Here is a 20,663-nt window from a genome sequence, read left to right as displayed (position 1 = left end):
TGCCCCAGTTAGAGTCATAGCGTCATTGAGATATACAGCACAGAAACAGACCCTTCAGTCCAACTCATCTATGCTGACCAAATATCCGAACCTAATCTAATTCCACTTGCCAGCACTTGGCCCATATCCCTGTAATTCCTTCCAACTCATATACCCATCAGATGCCTTTTAAATGTTGTAATTATACCAGCCTCCATCACTTTCTCTGGCAGCTAACTCCAAACACACAGCACCTTCTGAGTGAAAATGTTGCCTTTTAGGTCTCTTTTATATCTTTCCCCTCTCATCTCCGACACTAGGGAAGGGACTTTGTCTATTTATCCTATCCATGCCCCTCATGATTTTATAAACCTCTGTAAGGTCACCCCTCAGCCTCAGATGCTCCAGCCTATTCAGCCTCTCCCTACAGCTCAAACCCTCCAACTCTACCAACATCCTTGTAAGTCTTTTCTGGGCCCTTTCAGGTTTCACAACACCCTTCCTATAGGAAGGAGACCAGAATTGCATGCAATATTCCAAAAGTGGCCTAATCAATGTCCTGTACAGCTGCAATATGACCTCTCAACTCCTGTACTCAATACTCTGACCAATAAAGGAAAGCATACCAAACGCCTTCTTCACTCTCCTATCTACCTGAGACTCCACATATAAGGAACTCCGAACCTGCACTCCAAGGTCTCTTTGTTAGCAACACTCCCTAGGACCTTACCATTAAGTGTATAAGTCCTGCTAAGATTTGCTTTCCCAAAAAGTAGCACCTCACATTTATCTAAACTCCATCTGCCACTCATCAGCCCATTGGCCTATCTGATCAAGAACCCGTTTTATTCTGAGGTAACCTTCTTCGTTGTCCACTACACCTCCAATTTTGGTGTCATCTGCAAACTTACTAACTGTACCTCTTATGTTCGCATCCAAATCATTTATGTAAATGATGGAAAGTAGTGACGAAAACGTGATCTTCAATCTAACCAAGGGTCAAGTGAAAGAGAGTTTTAAAATTTGTTAGTAGCTCCATGTGTAAACACCACTAAGCTTGTTTAATTAAGGCAAGCCACAATGACACAGTGATTTATTTGAATACCAAGTTTTTCACAGATTGGCAGTTTCGTTGTGAAACTGGAGTCAATTCTGTGCCAAAATACAGGCCAACAAGGGACCCAATTAGGAGATGGCTCTCAAATCTCCCTCATAAGCCAGGTACAAGCTCAGAAACACACACTCCATCATTCAAATGCAATGAAGAACTTGATGAGCCATGCAGGAGAGGGAATGAATCATCTGTCACTGTCACTGCAAGCTGACACTGCACCTCGTTGATGCACTTACTGCTTCTACACGGACCGTCTGTAAAACTTTCATTGACTTCCCAGATAGAAATTCAAAGATGTCTGAAGGTGGCCATTCATGCCATTGAGTCTCTGCTGGCTCATGGTGGAGCAATTCAGTCAACTCCACTTCCCTGCTCTAGCCCCATCGCCCTGAAAGCTTGTATGTTTTATTATTTAACCTGTTGTTTTTCCGAATCAACCTGCTCAGAGATGTTATTACACACCTCTGGAGCTGGTGGGACTTGAACCCAGGCCAGGGTTAGGGATGCTACCACCACAACATGAGAAGGCCCTGCAAGCTTATCCCCCATAATTCATGATCTACTTTCCTTTTACACCCAGTATACCTGCTTCTGACACTTTTGGAGGTAATGGGCTTAAGGTCTGTGTCACTCTTGTATAGTTCATTCATGGGATGGGAGTGTCACTGGCTAGACCAGCTTTTATTGCCTGACCCTAATTGCCCCTTGAGAAGGTGGTGATGAGCTGCCTTCTTGAACTGCCCTAGTCCATAAGGTGTGGGTAACTCTGTAATGCTGTTAGGCAGGGAGTTCCTGGATTTTCACTCAGCTAACCCCTCATGATTTTATAAAAGTCTATAAGGTCACCACTCAAACTCCTACACTCCAGTGAGAAAAGTCACAGCCTTTCTTTATAACTCAAACTTTGCATTCCTGGTAAATCACTTCTGAACTCTCTCTAATGTAGTGAAATCCTTCCTATAACAGGGCGACCAGAACTGGACACAATATTCCAGAAGAGGTCTCCCCAACGTCTTGTATAACAGGAGGCTGGTGTTCTCCTGTATCTGCTGCTGCTCTTGTCCTTCCAGATGGAAGTGGTTGTGGGTTTGGAAGGTGCTGTCTGAGGAGCTTTGGTGAATTTCTGCAGTGCATCTTTTGGGAGTACACATTGAATTGGAGGGAGTGGGTGGTTGTGGGTGTGGTGCCAGTCAAGCGGGCTGCTTTGTCCTGGATGGTGTCGAGCTTTTTGAGTGTTGTTTGGGGCTGCACCCATCCAGGTGAGTGGGGAGTATTCCATCACACTCCTGACTTGTGCCTTGTAGGTAAGTGGACAGGCATCGGATGGTCAGGAGGTGAACTATTTGCAACAGGATTCCCAGCCTCTGACCTTGTCTTGTAGCCACTATATTTATAGACGAGGTTAGTTCAGGTTTTCATCAATAGTAATCCCCAGGATGCTGTTAGTGGGACTGATGGAATGTCAAGGGCCAATGGTTAGATTCTTTCTTGTTGGAGGTGGCTATTACATGGCACTTGTGCGATACCAATGTTACTTGCCACTTATCAGCCCAAACCTGGATATTACGAGAAAGTGAGGGCTGCAGATGCTGGGGATCAGAGCTTAAAAATGTGTTGCTGGAAAAGCGCAGCAGGTCAGGCAGCATCAAAGGAGAAGGAGAATCGACGTTTCGGGCATAAGCCCTTCTTCAGGAATGAGGAGGGTGTGCCAAGCAGGCTAAGATAAAAGGTAGGGAGGAGGGACTTGAGGGAGGGGCGTTGGGAATGCGATAGGTGGAAGGAGGTTAAGGTGAGGGTGATAGGCTGGAGAGGGGGTGGGGGCGGAGAGGTCGGGAAGAAGATTCCAGGTCAAGAAGGCGGTGCTGAGTCTGAGGGTTGGGACTGAGAAAAGGTGGGGGGAGGATTTCAGTGTCTGTGGGCCTGGACTGTTTCAGTATCTGAGAAGAAATGATGATATCAAATGTTGTGTGATTGTAATGAACATCCCACTTTTGACCTTATAGAAACATTGCTGAGAAAACCCATCTGGGTCACTGATGTCCTTTAGGGAAGGAAACTGCCATCCTTACCTGGTCTGGCCTACATGTGGCTCCAGACCCACAGCAATGTGGTTGACTCTTAAGCTGCCCTTTGGGCAATTAGGGATGGGCAATAAATGCTGAATGTGGCCGGGGGGGTCCGTATCCCATGAATACATTTTTAAAAACCTGTGGCGTGATGGGAACAATCATTGTGCTTGTTCTATCCAGCAGAATGGACTAGGTCTCAGGCTCAGGATCCAGCTCAGCTTGTGCTCCAGCCACAGTTGGGATGGCAAGGATTGAACGTCAGGGCCATTTGAGCTAAACCTTGTGAAGCAGCCAATATCTGTCTCACTTTTTGTCCCTAATATCCATCCAGGCCTGCCTCAGGGACAGTTAACAACTAGAAAGACATGAGGGAAAAGGGAATGGTCAGACAACAGTACTCTTGAAGTCCTTACCTCGTCTCTGTACTTGTTGATGTAGGTGTAGATCTCATGCAATGCACTATTGCTGTTGAACTGGCTCAAGTGTAGGCGAGACTGCTCGGCCAGGTAAGCGCTCATATCCTGGTCACTAATCACAGGCATCTTGGAGATGTCTGCATAGTACCTGCCCCGAAACATGAGAAAATGAGCGGACTTCACAACACCACACAGCCAAAGCACAGATGTAACCACAGCACATCGCAACATTAGTTTCAAAGCAGGTTCAGAGACAGACAAGAACATAGCAGTGAGAGTAGGCATTCAGTCCATCAAGCCTAGCTCTTCAGCACAACCATGGCTTCAGCTCTACCTTCCAGCCCATTCCCCAGGGTACACCAGGAGGTTTCCCAAAGTTGGGGGGGGGGGGGGAATCAGGGAACTGATGTGTCTGGGTCTGGAGCTCCAAGACAGCAGTATTGACCATCCTGCTGCGCCTTGGACTATCTGAGCCCTCTCTCCAGCAGTATCATTGCCCTGCTCTTGCAAGGGACACAACAATTCTCAAACCCCAGCTTGGAGCTTCAGTGGAGATTTGGGTAATACAAAGTTACCATAATAAGTCTTCTCCAACAGAAAGCACGGGTGGCTCTGAGCTAGGGGCACGTGGCAAGGTGTTAATGGATCAGCAGTTTATCAACTACAGTAACTATCACTGAAATAGATCCTTAATCCTCAAAATGTTGGGATCAACAGAGCAGCGAGAGTAAGCATTCAGTTGGAAAGCCTTCATTTCACAATATATGATGCATATAAAATGTGGTGATTAACTCAAAGTGACTGCACCTTTATGGCTGTTAAAGGTGGGGTGGGGGAGTGTAGGGGGATATGGATCATAGTAGAACCTCAATGAACCAACCAACCTAACACCCAATCAGGTGTAGCCATGAGTAGTTGCTGTGAAACTTGAAAGTGTTCAGAAAAGATTTACAAGGATGTTGCCAGGGTTGGAGGGTTTGAGCTATAGGGAGAGGCTGAACAGGCTGGGGCTGTTTTCCCTGGAACGTCAGAGGGGTGACCTTATAGAGATTTATAAAATCATGAAGGGGCATGGATAGAGCGAATAGCCAAGGTCTTTTTCCCAGGGTAGGGGAGTTTGAGACTAAAGGGCATAGGTTTAAGGTGAGAGGGGAAAGATTTAAAAGAGACCTAAGGGGCAACATTTTCACTCAGAGGGTGGTGGGTGTATGGAATGAGCTGCCAGAGGAAGTGGTGGAGGCTGGTACAGTTACAACATTTAAAAGGCATCTGGACGGGCATATGAATAGGAAGGGTTTGGAGGGATATGGGCCAAATGCTGGCAAATGGGCCTGGAGTAATTTGGGATATCTGCTCGCCATGGACACGATGGGCCAAAGGGTCTGTTTCCATGCTGGATGACTCTATGACTCTAAATTACACATTGACTTTTACCTCATTTTATTCTGTTTTAGTCTTAAATCTTTGTAAAATCAGGAGATGCAACGGGATAGGAGTATATCTGGAGTGGCCTCCCACTCCAAGGGAACACACTGACATTCGACTGGTGTGTGGTGTTTGGTTCAGTAGAAAGCACTCGCACCTTCTGGGCAGGAGCTGACAGAACCTGATAAGGTCAACAAGGCTGGGGTTCCTGTGAGGTATTGACGGAGTGCTGCTCTTCAACTAAATATGGCCGTTTGACTGGATGTCAGAAAGATCCCATGTGACTATTCGAAGACAAACAGGGAATTCCCCTCCTATCTGCGTCACCCATTTCTCTTGGTGTTTGTGGGATGCGACTGCCGATACTTAATAAAGGCAGAAGTGGGGACTGCAGATGCTGGAAACCAGAGTCTAGATTAGAGTGGTGCTGGAAAAGCACAGCAGTTCAGGCAGCATCCGAGGAGCAGGAAAAATCGACGTTTTGGGCAAAAGCGGTCAAAAGGTGTTAAAACACCCGACCAAAACAGTCAATACAACAAGAAGTGATAAGAGAAATTTCTTGCAGAGGGCAACATCGCTGTCTTTGCAATTCTCTTCTTAAAAACATGGTGGATGCCGAGTCTTTGACAATTTTTAAGGCAGGAGTTGGATGGATGTTTGATAAACAAGACAGGGGTGAAAGGTTATTGGGGGAGTAGGCCAGTGGAGTAACCAGATCACATACGATCTTACGGAATGGCTGAGAAAGCTTGCAGGGCCGAGTGGCCTGCTGCAGCTCGAATTGGTAGGTCCATAATTAATAATTCCCTGAGGCATTCAGGTAAGGCCACATTGGACATAAATTGCAGCATTATTACGTTAAGTTGTAGCCCAATTATAATCATTTCAACCTGACTAAAACTGGAATGGGTCAGTTTCGGAGTTAGAGTCTTGGTCAGGGTCAGGGTCAGGGTTAGGTTAGGAGCAGAGTCAGGGTTAGAGTCAGAGTCAGGGTTATGGTTTGGGTTAACATCAGGGTTCGAATCAGGGTCAGGGGTTAGGGCCAGGGTCAGGGGTTAGGGCCAGGGTTGGGGTTAGAGTCAGGGTCAGGGTTATATTTTGAGTTAATATCACGGTTCGGATCAGGGTTAGGACCAAGGTTAGGGTTAGAGTCAGAGTCAGGATTATGGTTAGGGTTAACATCAGGGTTAGGATCAGGGTTAGGGCCAGGGTTGGAGTTAGAGTCAGAGTCAGAGTCAGGGTTATGGTTAGGTTTAAGGTCAGGGTTAGGATCAGGATCAGGGCTAGGCCCAGGATTGGGGTTTGGGTCAGGGTTAAGATCAGGGTCAGGGTAAGGATCAGCTTTAGGGCCAGTATTAGGGTTAGCTACATAACTTGACAATTTTTGACATATGTCATTGGGACACAATGGAAATAGAAGGGTCTCTTTGAGAGGCAGAACAGTTGGGTGTGGAAGATTTAGAGGTGATCTAATTGAAGACTCGAAAATGACTGAAGAATCTAATGGGGGATGCGGGGTAGAGAGAGAGAGATTGAGAGAGAGAGAGAAATCCCATTTCTTCTGATGTGGGAGTCCAGATCAGGGGCATTCCATCTGAAAGTTTGGACCACTCTGTTCAGGGGTGCTGTCAGGAAGTTTTCTTACACTAAGAGGAGTGAAAATGTGGGGCACTCACTATCTCTCTCACTCACTAGCCTTGCAAAATCCTAATGCCCCTCCCCCAAAAAACACTCTTGAGTCGAGAGAGGGATCAATGACTGAGGTCGGCAAGACTCCAGTCCATAAAGCAAAGAACAAAAGATGCTAGAAACCTGAAACAAAAACAAAAATTGCTGGAGAAACTCAGCAGATCTGGCAGCATTTATGGAGAGAGAAAGAGAGTTAACTTGTTGTGGCCCTGTTCGCCAAGCTGGGAATTTGTGTTGCAGACGTTTCGTCCCCTGTCTAGGTGACATCCTCAGTGCTTGGGAGCCTCCTGTGAAGCGCTTCTGTGATGTTTCCTCTGGCATTTATAGTGGTTTGAATCTGCCGCTTCCGGTTGTCAGTTCCAGCTGTCCATTGCAGTGGCCGGTATGTTGGGTCCAGGTCGATGTGATTATTGATTGAAACTGTGGATGAGTGCCATGCCTCTAGGAATTCCCTGGCTGTTCTCTGTTTGGCTTGTCCTATAATAGTAGTGTTGTCCCAGTCGAATTCATGTTGCTTGTCATCTGAGTGTGTGGCTACTAAGGATAGCTAGTCGTGTCGTTTCGTGGCTAGTTGGTGTTCATGGATGCGGATCGTTAGCTGTCTTCCTGTTTGTCCTATGTAGTGTTTTGTGCAGTCCTTGCATGGGATTTTGTAGACTACATTGGTTTTGCTCATGCTGGGTATCGGGTCCTTTGTTCTGGTGAGTTGTTGTCTGAGAGTGGCTGTTGGTCTATGTGCTGTTATGAGTCCTAGTGGTCACAGTAGTCTGGCTGTCAGTTCGGAAATGTTCTTGATGTATGGTAGTGTGGCTAGTCCTTTGGGTTGCGGCATGTCCTCGTTCCGTTGTCTTTCCCTTAGGCATCTGTTGATGAAATTGCGCGGGTATCCGTTTTTGGCGAATACATTGTAGAGGTGTTCTTCTTCCTCTTTTTGCAGTTCTGGTGTACTGCAGTGTGTTGTGGCCCTTTTGAACAGTGTCTCGATGCAACTTCTTTTGTGTGGGTTGGGGTGGTTGCTTTCGTAGTTCAGGACTTGGTCTGTGTGTGTGGCTTTCCTGTATACCTTTGTGGTGAATTCTCCGTTCGGCGTTCTCTGTACCATCACGTCTGGGAATGGGAGTTGGTTGTCCTTTTCTTTCTCTCTAGTGAATTGGATTCCTGCGAGTGTGGCGTTGATGATCCGGTGTGTTTTCTCTATTTCCGTGTTTTTAATGATTACAAAGGTGTCATCTACATATCTGACCCAGAGTTTGGGTTGAATTTGCGGTAAGACTGTTTGTTCTAATCTTTGCATTACTGCTTCTGCTATGAGTTCAGAGATCGGTGAGCCCATGGATGTGCCGTTGATTTGTTCATATATTTGGTTGTTGAATGTGAAGTGTGTTGTGAGGCACAGGTCCAGTAGTCTGAGTATGCCGTCTTTGTTGATAAGTTCAACGTCCTGTTGTCTGTTCTGTATATCCAGACACCAACTAGCCATGAAACGACACGACCAGCTATCCCTAGTAGCCACACACGCAAATGACAAGCAACATGAATTCGACCGGGACAACACTACTATTATAGGACAAGCCAAACAGAGAACAGCCAGGGAATTCCTAGAGGCATGGCACTCATCCACAGTTTCAATCAATAAGCACATCGACCTGGACCCAACATACCGGCCACTGCAGTGGACAGCTGGAACTGACAACCGGAAGCGGCAGATTCAAACCACTATAAATGCCAGAGGAAACATCACAGAAGCGCTTCACGGAGGCTCCCAAGCACTGAGGATGTCACCTAGACAGGGGACGAAACGTCTGCAACACAAATTCCCAGCTCAGTGAACAGGGCCTCAACAACGAGCACCCGAGCTACAAATCTTCTCACAAACTTTAAAGAGAGTTAACATTTTGAGTCCCATGATCCCTCTTCAGAACCTTGTCAAGGTTCTTGTCAAGCAAGGGATATGGCACCAAAACGGGCAGCTGGGAGTTGAGGTAGAGATCAGCCAAGACAGAACAGGCTTGAGGGGCAGAACGGCCTCCTCTTGTTCCAATGCTTCCATTTTAGGCAGAATCATGAGGTGAACTTTGATGTTAACAATGCTGTTTGTGGCTTAGGTGTGGATCCAATACTCAGCAAAGTTTGTTCTTCCAACCCAACACAACCAAGTAACAGCCACTGAAAGCAAATGACTTTGTGCTCACCTCTCCACCCAGTTTTTGTAGTTTGGAATGTCTTTCGCGTACAGTAGTTTGTTGGAGGGTGAGTCCTTGCCCAGTTTATGTTCAGAGGTGGAACAGGAGTCCATGAATGTCTGGGCTACCACTGAGAGACAGGCGTCCGTAATACTGTTCTTGTGAATGTCAAACACAAACTGCGGATTTTTGATAACATTCACCCAAAATCGTAGAGGTAGACTAGGGAAACAAAACAAATAAAAGTGCAGAGTATTACTTGCAAGGAAAAAAAAAACAAAATTCCAATAACCAACTACCAATATTTTACCATTCATTCTAGAGAAATACAGACTGTAAGAGAGGGCTGGACGATACACTGGAATTGAAATTGGAACTTTAATGTAAGTTGCACCGAGACTCGCAATATATAAGCCATACATACGCAAAATACATGTAGGAAACATAGCCACATTTCAGCAGCAAGAGGCTGATAGCTCGCTATGGTTAATGAGAGAACACAGAGGAATGTAATTCATGTCCACGTCTACGATTCCATGTGGGACATTTTTCCAAAGCAGTGCACAGAAGCAAACTCAGAGAGTAGATTCTGATACTTGAGTCATAGAATCATGGAAATGTGCAGCATAGAAACAGACCCTTCTGTCCAACTCGTCCATGCCGACCAGATATCCTAAAGCAATCTAATCCCATTTGCCAGCACTCGGTCCATATCCCTCTAAACCCTTCCTATCCATATACCCATCCAGATGCCTTTTAAATGTTGCAATTGTACCAGCCTCCACCACATCCACTGGCAGATCATTCCACAGCGTTTGTGTGAATAGATTATCCCTTGGGTTCCTTTTAAATCTTTCCCCTCTCATCCTATATCTACGCCCTCTCGTTTTGGACTCCCCGACCCCAGGGAAAAGACCTTATCTCTTTACCCTATCCATTTCCCTCATGATTTTATAAGTCTCTGTAAGGTCAGCCCTCGGCTTCCAATGCTCCAGGGAAAACAGCCCCAGCCTATTCAGCCTCTCCCCGTGGCTCAAACCCTCCAACCCTGGCAACATCCTTGTACATTTTTTCTGAACCCTTTCAAGTTTCACAACATCCTTTTTGTAGGAGGGAGACCAGAATTGCACGCAATATTCCAAAAGTGGCCTAACCAACGTCCTGTGCAGCCGCAACATGACTTCCCAACTTCTAGTTAATGAACTGTCAGTTCAGCCATTCTACAATTGTGTCGAACTGTGACACTGTGTAAAAGGTATTTGTTTTATTCACAATTCCCTTAATGGGAGATGATGGCTGCATGGTATTATGCTGCACTGTTAATCCAGGAATGTTCTGGGGACATGGAAGATGGTGGAATTTGAACTTGAAAAGAATCTGGAATTAAAAGTCTAATGATGACCGTGAATTGATTGTTGGGAAAACTCCATCTGATTCACCAATGTCCTTTCGGAAAGAAAACAGCCGTCCTTACCTTGTCTGGCCTCAATGTGACTCCATACCTACAACAATACTAACCACTGAGCCACCATGCTGCCCTGTTCTTGTCCATACAACTAGGACATTCTGAAGTTCACACTAGAGCTGTCCAGTAGTGATCTAAGAGATATTTTGCCCTCGTCGTGTTGAGACTCATTCCGAGGTGGACACTCACCAGTTACTCTTCCAGGTATGTCGCACATCATGGTCAGTGATTAGGTGTTTGTCGGCCTGTTCATCCAGAAAGTCAAACATGTATTTGATTGCAAGAGGAAGGGCACTCCCTCTGTGTGCTGTACTGAATATTGTCTCAAACAAGTCATCCACAAACTTCTGCAGGGTTCCCTGAAAGAGATAAAACCGTCCAAAGTCAGAGTCATTTCGGATTTACGCACGAGACATATTTCCCCTGAAGCACATGGGAGGACAGTCCAACGCTGGAATCCAGAGATTCTACTGATCACCCTCCCAAATCCTCACATACTGGATGTTAGAAGGGGTTAGCCACCTTAAAGTTGGCATTATCCTTTAGGTCTAAAGGGATATAGGGTCAAGGCAGACAGATGGAGTTAAGGTACAGATCAGTTAGTACCGTGAGTGTATGTAGCTAACCCCCTCACCCTCCCAACCCCCTCACAAATTGCAGTGGTTTAAGACTGCAAGATTCTCAAGGGCAATTAGGGATGGCAACAAATGCTGGTCTAGCCAATGATGCTCAAAGTGATGGACACCACAAAACAAACTTGAAAGGCAGGGAGGGTTTTCATGGCCTGTTTCTTTGTTCCAACATTCCAATTCAGTTGGGAGTCTCTCCAGTTTTGGGTTTTTCTCTATTTAATGGAGACTGATGAGTCTATTGTTCCCACCTCTGAATTTTAGTTACCTGCTCCTTGTGAATTATAGAGAGGTTGTCCAACAGACTGCAAAATCCTAAGCTCTCTGCCAGTCAGCTCACTATGTTTGGATGATATTAGTCTCATTCACCCAGTCTTCTCATCCCCTCTACCAATGGACTTTGTTCTTCAATTATATAAACCCAAGGGTATAAGTAATGAGAGAAGTAGGCCACTCAGCCCATTGAGCCTGTCCCACCATTTACTAAGGTCAAGGCTGATTATTCACCTTAACCTCACTTTTCCACCAGAGCTCTAAACTTGTTAATTTCCCTAGTTCCCAAAAATCTATCAATCCCAACCTTAAAACATACTCAATGACTGCACATTCACAAGTGTTCCCAAGAAACACAGTCATCAGAGCGAACTAATTTCTCCTCAGTTTCATCCTAAATGTTATCTTAAGCTTAAATACTGCTAAAGGAAAGATGTATTTTATATAGAACATGGAACAATGCAGCACAGTACAGGCCCTTCGGCCCTCGATGTTGTGCCAATGTTGTATCCTACTCTTAAGATCAGACTAATCTACATACCCTTCATTTTACGATCATCCATGAGCCTATCCAAGAGTTGCTTAAATGTCCCTAATGTCTTTGACTCTACTACCACTGCTGGCAATGCTTTCCACACACCCACCGCTCCCTGAGTGAAGAATCTACCTCTGACATCTCCCCTAAACCTTCTTCCAATCACCTTAAAATTATACTCCCTCATGATAGCCATTCCAGCCTTGGGAAAAAGTCTTTGGCGATCCACTCTATCTATGCCTCTCATCATCTTGTACACCTCTATCAAGTCACCTCTCATCTTTCTTCGCTCCAATGAGAAAAGCCCTAGCTCCCTCAACCTTTCTTCATAAGACATGCCCTTCAGTCCAGGCAGCATCCTGGTAAATTTTGTCGCAGCTTTCTGTCTTGCAGAGATTGGAACATTCACAAGATTATTAATGCAAAGAAGAATAACGATTTAAACTGTAAAAATTTAAACAAAGCTTGGCAGTTAACTTTCGGTCACCATCTCACTGGTGTTTTCGCCATGGCAACCCCTCCACCAATTACTGTCCACATGCCAACAAATCAACGCACTTGCCTCATGCAGTAAGTCAGCAATGTCCCTTCAACAACACTTTTCAAACCAGTAATTACTATCACCTAGGAGGACACGAACAGAAAATATACGGGAACACTTCCCCACCCTCGGCAAGATCCCCTCTGAAACACATACCATCCTGACTTGGAACCATTCCTTCATTGTTATTGGGTCAAACTCCTGGAATTATCTTCTGAAGGGCATTGTGGGTCTACCTACAGCACATGGACTGCAGCCGTTCAAGAAGGTGGTTCATCGACACCTTCTCAAGGGGCAACTAGGGACAGGATAATAAATGCTGACCCAGCCAGTGATGCTTTCATCTCAATGAATGAAAGAAATACCAAGGGAAACTTGGAGAGCTGAGGGTAGGCTGGATATTGTACAATAGTGAAGTTTCTTCAGGGTTTGGAAAACAAGAAGCAAATGCAATGAAGGCAGCAATTACTGAAGGACATCACAAACACAAATAGTTAGAGCAATTGGCTGAAATTCAAGTTACCAGCAAGGTTAGTTCCCTGAATTTGAATACTGGCTCAAAAGGGTCCACATGGCTGAAGCTTTTCATCTTGCACTTTTCAGGACAAACACAAGAATGCCAAATTTCAAACAACTACAACAATTTATACTGCAGGAGCGAAGGGTGATGATTGGTTGGCAAGTTGACTCTGACTTGGCCAATTATTTCTTTAACTCATTTGCTCATTTCTTGCATGTGGAAGGCACACTGAGGTTGGGACAGGAAAAAACCAAGGCTGTGTGAAAGGCTTTGTGTTTTAGAATCGGATCCCTGTCACCCGGTGAGTTGGTGTTGAGCTCACTCACTATGATAGGAGAAAGTGAGGACTGCAGACGCTGGAAATCAGAGTCAAGATTGTGGAGCTGATGAAGGGCTTATGCCCGAAACGTCGATTCTCCTCCTCCTGTTGCCTGACCTGCTGTGCTTTTCCAGCACCATGCTCTTGACTCACCCAATATGATGCCAAGTCTTGGCTCAGTAGCAAATACACTTCCCTCCATGCAACTGAAGCCCTATTCTGCCACAGAAATGGACATTACTCACCTTGGTGGCCAAGAGGCGGGTCAGATAGATCTCAGACACCATCTTGCTGCCTCGGTCCCCTTCCCTCTGGTCCATGTGATCGTGGTTCTTGACCAGGTGCCAGAGTTTGGTTCCGCTCTCCAGGTCTGGGGTGATCATGGGGGTCCGAGACCGCAGACTGTCCGGGCTGCTGGCAGTGCGCAACATACTCTCTGTAAAAAGGTGCAGAGGGAGGAGGAGAGAACAGGGTTCTTTCAGCACCTCAAGACTATAAGATAAATAGAACATGGAACAATACAGTGCAGAACAGGCCCTTCGGCCCTCGATATTAAAGGAACAGAATTTCGCCATTTAGCCCATTGCATCTGCTGCACCAATCAATCAAAGCCGACCTGTTTCCCAACTTCATTCTCCCACCTTTTCCTGTAACCCTTGATCCCCATACTAATTAACAGCCTATCTATCTTCATACACCCAATTACTTGGTGTCCACAGCCCTCTGTCACATCGCCTTCCACAGATTCACCACCCTCTGCCTGAACACTACGCTCTAAGATATACTCCCTGTCAAATCAGTGACTGAGGTTGAGAACAGGAGCTGGATGAAGGAGTGTTAGCTGAACCCTGAGCAAGCTGATGAAGTATGGAACTATGTGCACGTATTTAGAAAGGCAAGGACTGATTAGGGATAGTCAATCTGACTTTGTGCTTGGGAAATCATGTCTCACAAACTTGACTGAGTTTTGTGAAGAAGTAACAAAGAGGATTGATGAGGGCAGAGCGGTAGATGTGATCTATATGGATTTCAGTAAGGCGTTCGACGAGGTTCCCCATGGGAGACTGATTAGCAAGGTTAGATCTCACGGAATACAGGGAGAACTAGCCATTTGGATACAGAACTGGCTCAAAGGTAGAAGACAGAGGGTGGTGGTGGAGGGTTGTTTTTCAGACTGGAGGCCTGTGACCAGTGGAGTACCACAAGGATCAGTGCAGGGCCCACTACTTTTCATCATTTATATAAATGATTTGGATGTGAGCATAAGAGGTATCGCTAGTAAGTTTGCAGATGACACCAAAATTGGAGGTGTTGCAGACAGCAAAGAAGGTTACCTCAGAGTACAATGGGATCTTGATCAGGTGGGCCAATGGGCTGAGAAGTGGCAGATGGAGTTTAATTCAGATAAATGTGAAGTGCTGTATTTTGGGAAAGCAAATCTTAGCAGGACTTATACACTTAATGGTAAGGTCCTGGGGAGTGTTGCTGAACAAAGAGACCTTGGAGTGCAGGTTCATAGCTCCTTGAAAGTGGAGTCACAGGTAGATAGGATAGTGAAGAAGGCGTTTGGTATGTTTTCCTTTATTGGTCAGAGTATTGAGTACAGGAGTTGGGAGGTCATGTTGCAGCTGTACAGGATGTCGGTTAGGATATTGTTGGAATATTGCATGCAATTCTTGTCTCTTTTCTATTGGAAGGATGTTGCAAAACTTGAAACGGTTCAGAAAAGGTTTACAAGGATGCTGCCAGGGTTGGAGGATTTCATTAATAGGGAGAGGCTGAACAGGCTGGGGCTGTTTTCCCTGAAGCGTCGGAGGCTGAGGGGTGACCTTATAGACGTTTATAAAATCATGAGGGGCATGGATAGGGTAAAAAGACAAAGTCTTTTTCCTGGGATGGGGAGTCTAGAACTAGACAGCATAGGTTTAGGGTGATAGCGGAAAGTTTTAAAAGAAATCTTAGGGGCAACGTTTTCACGCAGAGGGTGGTCCGTGTATGGAATGAGCTGCCAGAGGATGTGGTGGAGGCTGGTACAATTACAAAATTTAAAAGACACCTGGATGGGTATATGAATAGGAAGGGTTTGGCGGGATATGGGCCGGGTGCTGGCAGGTGGGACTAGATTAGGTTGAGATATCTGGTCGGCATGGACGGGTTGGACCGAAGGGTCTGTTTCCGTGCTGCACATCTCTATGACTGTATGGCCCTTCTTGATTAATGGGGTTTACCTGTAGAATGTGGTGCAGCATATGTCTGCTTCCTCTCTACAATCTTGCTGTGTCCAGCTGTCTCGCTTTACAAGTACTCCAGTCAGTCAATGAGAAACTGCATGTTACCTGCCTCCTTCTGCGATTAACTTTCCCTCAATAACCTGATAATCTTGGTAACCAGAACCCCCTCCCAACCTATAACTAAGCCCACCTTCCATCTGTGCAGTCTTCCCCCAGCCCAATATTCTGTACTTCTCCCATTTCAACTGGAGCTAATCAACTCCAATCCAGGCAACATTCTGGTGAATCCTGCCTGCACCTTCTCCAAAACCTCCACATCTTTCCTATAATATGGCAACCAGAACCGCACACAGTACTACAAATGTGGTCTAAGTAAAGTTTTGTACGACTGCAACATGACTTACATCTGGCCTCTCCAGCCACAGTGAAAATGACAAAGGGAACATTGTCATTTGGTAAGAGGCAAACAGGAACATTGGTGGATTTGTGGTTAGTGAGGAAGGTTGCCAAAGGATACAGCAGGATATAGATCATTTGCAAACTTAGGTAGAGAATAGGCAGATGGAGTTTAATCTGGCCAAGTGTGAGGTGATGCATCTTGGGAGGTCAAATGCAAGACGAAAGGATACAGTAAATAGCAGGACTCTTTGGAGCATTGATATACAGAGGGGTCTTAGTGTTTCGGTCCATAGATCCCTGAAAGTGGCAACACAAGTAGAAGAGGTGGTAAAGATGGCATAAGCAATGCTTACCTTCATTGGTTGGAGCATTGAGTAGAAAAGGTGGCAAGTCATGTTGCAATTACATAAAACTACTTATTTGGAGTATTTGTGCAGTACTGGTTGCCATATTATAGGAAAAATGTGGAGGCTTTGGAGAGGGTGCTGAAGAGATTTACCAGGATGTTGCCTAGATCAGAGTTTATTAGCTATTTATTTATTAGCTAAAGAGTCATAGAGATGTACAGCACAGAAACAGACCCTTCAGTCCAACTCATCCATGCCGATCAGATATCCCAACCCAATCTAGTCCCACCTGCCAGCACTTGGCCCACATCCCTCTAAACCCTTCCTACTCATATACCCATCCAGATGCCTTTTAAATGTTGTAACTATACCAGCCTCCACCACTTCCTCTGGCAGCTCACTTCATACCCACACTGCCCTTTGCGTGAAGACGTTGCCCCCTAGATCCCTTCTAAATCTTTCCCCTCTCACCCTAAACCTATGCCCTCCAGATCTGGACTCCCCCACCCCTGGGAAAAGATCTTGTCTATTTACCCTAAAGGTTTTGATAAATTTGGATTATTTTCACTAGAATGTCAGAGGCTGAGGGGCGACCTGATAGAGATACATAAAATTATGAGAGGCAGGGATAGGATGGATGGTTGGAATCTTTTTCCCAGAGCGGAAACGATAAGCACTAGAAGGTTAAGGTGAGAGGAGGAAAGTTTAAAGGAGATGTGCGAGGAAAGATTTCACACAGAGGGTGGTAGGTCCCTGGAACACTTTGCCACGGAAGGTGGGAGAAGCAGATATGATAGCAATGTTTAAGAGGCATTTAGACAGATCCAGGGGGAATCCAAGGATATGGACCATATGCAGGCAAATGGGATTGGTTTAGAATGGCAACATGGTTAGTGCAGCGCTCCAAATGTGACCTGAACAAGGCTCAATACAATTTTATCGCCACTTCTCTGCTTTTCAGAGGGAGCTTGTAAGAATCTTTTCCCCATGGTCGATGTGTCCAAGGCCAGGGGGCATAATAAGGTAAGGGTGAGGAGCAAGTGCTTTTGGAGGAACTCTGAGGAAATGTGTTTTTTTTTCACCCAGAGGGTTGTAGAATTATGGAAGGTGCTGTCTGAGAGGGTGGCGGAAGCTGGGAATCTTGCAACATTTAAGAAGCATCTGGATGCGCACTTTACCAGGGGTACAACTGGCTTGGGAGAAAGTGAGGACTGCAGATGCTGGAAACCAGAGTCAAAAAGTGTGGCGCTAGAAAAGCACAGCTGGTCAGGCAGCATCCTAGAGACCAAGCGCAGGCAAATGAGATTAGTGTAGTTTGTTGGTCAGCATAAACATGGTGGGTCGAAGGGTCTGTTTCAATGCTGCATGACTCTATTTTCAATTCTATTTCTCTGTAATATAAACACTTCCATTCTGTGTAAGGGTAACTATACCCAAAACATTAACTCTGATTTCTCTCCACAGATGCTGCCAGACCTGCTGAGCTTTTCCAGCAATTTCTGTGTCTGGTTTTGATTTACAGCATCCATAGTTCTTTTGGCTTTTAAACCTTGTGTTTGGTTTGCTTTCATCAGGGCCCTGTCAATCTCTGAATTTTAAGCAGCTTGAGTGTTTGTGTTTCCTGAAAACTGGCTGAAGGGACAACACAATCTCGGGACCACTGGCTGTCCATCTATCAGACGCTGATAGCAATCTGCACCGCACTCACCGTAACGGCTGAGAGATTTGGTGAAGGTGGAGGAATTGGAGATATTATAGGCTGAGGTCTGTTTCGGTACAAGTGCTATCAAAGATCCATCTGTAACCTGAGGGAAAGAACACTTAAAGTTAGATTGAACCACTGGGGGAAAAGAAAAGAGCATTTTCTTTGAGGCACAGAAGGAGACCAACTGGCTTATAATGTTGAAAAATGTGTTGCTGGAAAAGCGCAGCAGGTCAGGCAGCATCCAAGGAGCAGGAGAATCGACGTTTCGGGCATGAGCCCTTCTTCAGCTTATGCCCGAAACGTCGATTCTCCTGCTCCTTGGATGCTGCCTGACCTGCTGCGCTTTTCCAGCAACACATTTTCCAGCTCTGATCTCCAGCATCTGCAGTCCTCACTTTCTCCTGGCTTATAATGTTGGTGGCCCACTGTTCCTCTGGGAGACCCACAGTAAATCCCGCAGCCTTGCTTCCTCCCCAGTATACCTCCAGTGCAGCCTGTACCTATATCTGCTTCAAATACAGTCGGTTCTGCTGTAACAGGTAATTCCATTCTTGTGCAATCACGTGTTATAAGAAAATAGTGTAATAGTAAAACCACTTAAATTAATGGGGTCAGGATCGCACTATAACCAAAAGATGCTTTAAAAATTCACGCTAAAGAAACAGTGCCCCCAATTCGTCAATCGTGCCATCCCGAATTTGCATGAACAAAACGTGCATTATAACAGAACGACCTGTATTTCTTCAATTTTACAAAGGACCTGATCTCCAGTATTATAAGGCGTCCAGGTGATCAAGTCAGAAAGTTACGCTGATCCTATGGTGCATTACCGAGTGGATGCTGCCCTGGATGTAGGTTTGCTCACTGAGCTGGAAAGTTCATTTTCAGACGTTTTGTCACCATACTAGGTAACATCTTCAGTGAGCCTCCTAGTATGGTGACAAAATCTTCTCAAAATCACTGGGTGCTGCCCTGCTAGAGGTGTCATCTTTCAGCTGTGGCACTGAAAGCGTTTGCCCATTCTCCTGGTTCAGTTGGGCATCCAATATCCCCTTTCATGACTTCAAAGAAGAACGAGGGAATTCCGCCCCAATGTCACGACTGATATTTATCCCTCGATCGGGATCGTGTGGCCGTTATCATACTGTTGTTTGTGGGATCTTGCTGTGCGCACGTAAGCCATGCGTTTCCGACATGACCACAGAGGCTTCGCTTCGAAAAGCATTTCACTGGCTCTCCAGTTGGCTGCTGGTCACGATGCATGCCTTTTTTGTCCCCGTTCTCCTGCGATCTCTCTCTCTCTCTCTCTCACTCCCTCAGCCCCCAAATTCAAATTGCTGACCCACTCTGACTCCAATCACTCTCCTGCACCAAACCTTCCCCAAACCAACCATTCAACCTCCATTTAACCTTCTCAACCTCAGGAGAAATCAGCCTGATCATTCACATCTCTCCCAGTGGGATCGATTGGAGGTGTTTCGATGAGTTTCTAAGCTATAATGAAGGGCACGAACATCTCACCAAGCTTTTTATTCTTGTTCGATACTGGTAAAAGGTGGCCATTTAACCAGGCTGAGGAATGTTACAACTGGACATACCCCTCAGGGAATCGTACCTGGTAGTGTGCCAATGTATTCAGACGTTTCCAGTCATTATCTATCTTTGTCGTCACATCTTCATCTTGGAGAATTATCCTTGCGATTCTTCCCTGGCGCCATTCTGAGGGAGAGGAGAGAAAACGTTATGTCATCTTTTTCCCCTAACACTTGCTGCAAGATTTCACGAGTCCCAAAGATGATTTCACTGTAGCCATTTCCCACCCACTTACTCCAAAGTAGTGTGGAGACTGGTAGCTGAACATGGTACAGGCCAGCTATTGAATCACTAGATTACTTACAGTGTGGAAACAGGCCCTTCAGCCCATCAAGTCCACACCGACCCTCCGAAGAGCAACCCACCCATACCCATTCCCCTACATTTACCGCTTCACCTAACATTACCAGCAACTTAGCATGGCCAGTTCACCTAGCCTGCACATCTTTGGACTGTGGGAGGAAACCCACGCAGACACAAGGAGAATGTGCAAACTCCACACAGACAGTTGACTGTGGTGGGAACTGAACCCAGGTCTCTGGTGTTGTGAGGCAGCAGTGCTAACCACTGTGACACCGTGCTGCCCAGCCTTGTGGTCATTCCAGCGGGGGTCACTGTTCAGCTGTAAGAAAGATGGGAACCAAAGGTGGGGGCAGCAATGAGCTAGTAGTATTAGATTAGATTACCTACAGTATGGGAACAGACCATTTGACCCAACAAGTCCACACTGACGCTCCAAAAAGTAACCCGCCCAGATCCATTTCCCTCTGACCAATGCACCTAACACTATAGGTAATCTAGCGTGGCCAATTCATCTGGCTGGTGGGAGAAAAGTAGAGCAAACCCAGGGAGAATGTGCAAACTCCACACTGAGGGTAGACAGTCACCTGAGGGTGGAATTGAACCCAGATCCCTGGCGCTGGGAGGCAGTAGGGCCAGCCACTGAGCCACCATCCCACCCAATTACCACTTGACTGTTAATCCAGAGACCCAAGTAATGTTCCGGGGACCTGAATTCGAATGTCACTGCGGCAGATGGTGGAATTTGAATTCAGTACAAATCTGGAATCAAGAGTCTAATGATGGCCATGAATCTATCACTGATTATTGGGGGAAAAACCCATCTTGATCTCTAATGGCCTTTAGGAAGGGAAGCTGCCATCCTTACCTGGTCTGGCCTACATGTGACTCCAGGCCCACCGCAAAGTGGTTGACTCAATTGCCCTCTGAG

The 20,663-nt window shown here is 45.9% G+C and overlaps 1 protein-coding gene across 2 annotated transcripts in view; it reads right to left on the bottom strand.

Moving 5' to 3' along the window:
* LOC122558816 (plexin-A1-like) overlaps positions 1-20,663 on the bottom strand; it is a 588,446-nt gene that overhangs the window by 15,541 nt on the left and 552,242 nt on the right. For both annotated transcript variants that reach the window (XM_087994072.1, XM_087994073.1), the window contains exons 26-31: positions 19,455-19,558; positions 17,843-17,939; positions 13,403-13,593; positions 10,530-10,699; positions 8,885-9,097; positions 3,576-3,726 (exon numbers count right to left, since the gene is read on the bottom strand). In XM_087994072.1, the coding sequence (XP_087850198.1) occupies positions 3,576-3,726; positions 8,885-9,097; positions 10,530-10,699; positions 13,403-13,593; positions 17,843-17,939; positions 19,455-19,558 (926 nt within the window). The remainder of the gene's footprint in view (positions 1-3,575; positions 3,727-8,884; positions 9,098-10,529; positions 10,700-13,402; positions 13,594-17,842; positions 17,940-19,454; positions 19,559-20,663) is intronic.

This window comes from Chiloscyllium plagiosum, unplaced genomic scaffold (genome assembly GCF_037043375.1).
Source record: "Chiloscyllium plagiosum isolate Xiang-an unplaced genomic scaffold, Cpla_swu_hap1 HiC_scaffold_14, whole genome shotgun sequence".
Taxonomy (NCBI): Eukaryota; Metazoa; Chordata; class Chondrichthyes; order Orectolobiformes; family Hemiscylliidae; genus Chiloscyllium; species Chiloscyllium plagiosum.
The sequence above is the reverse complement of the archived record's forward strand: the minus strand, read 5'-3'. Positions and strand labels throughout refer to the sequence as shown.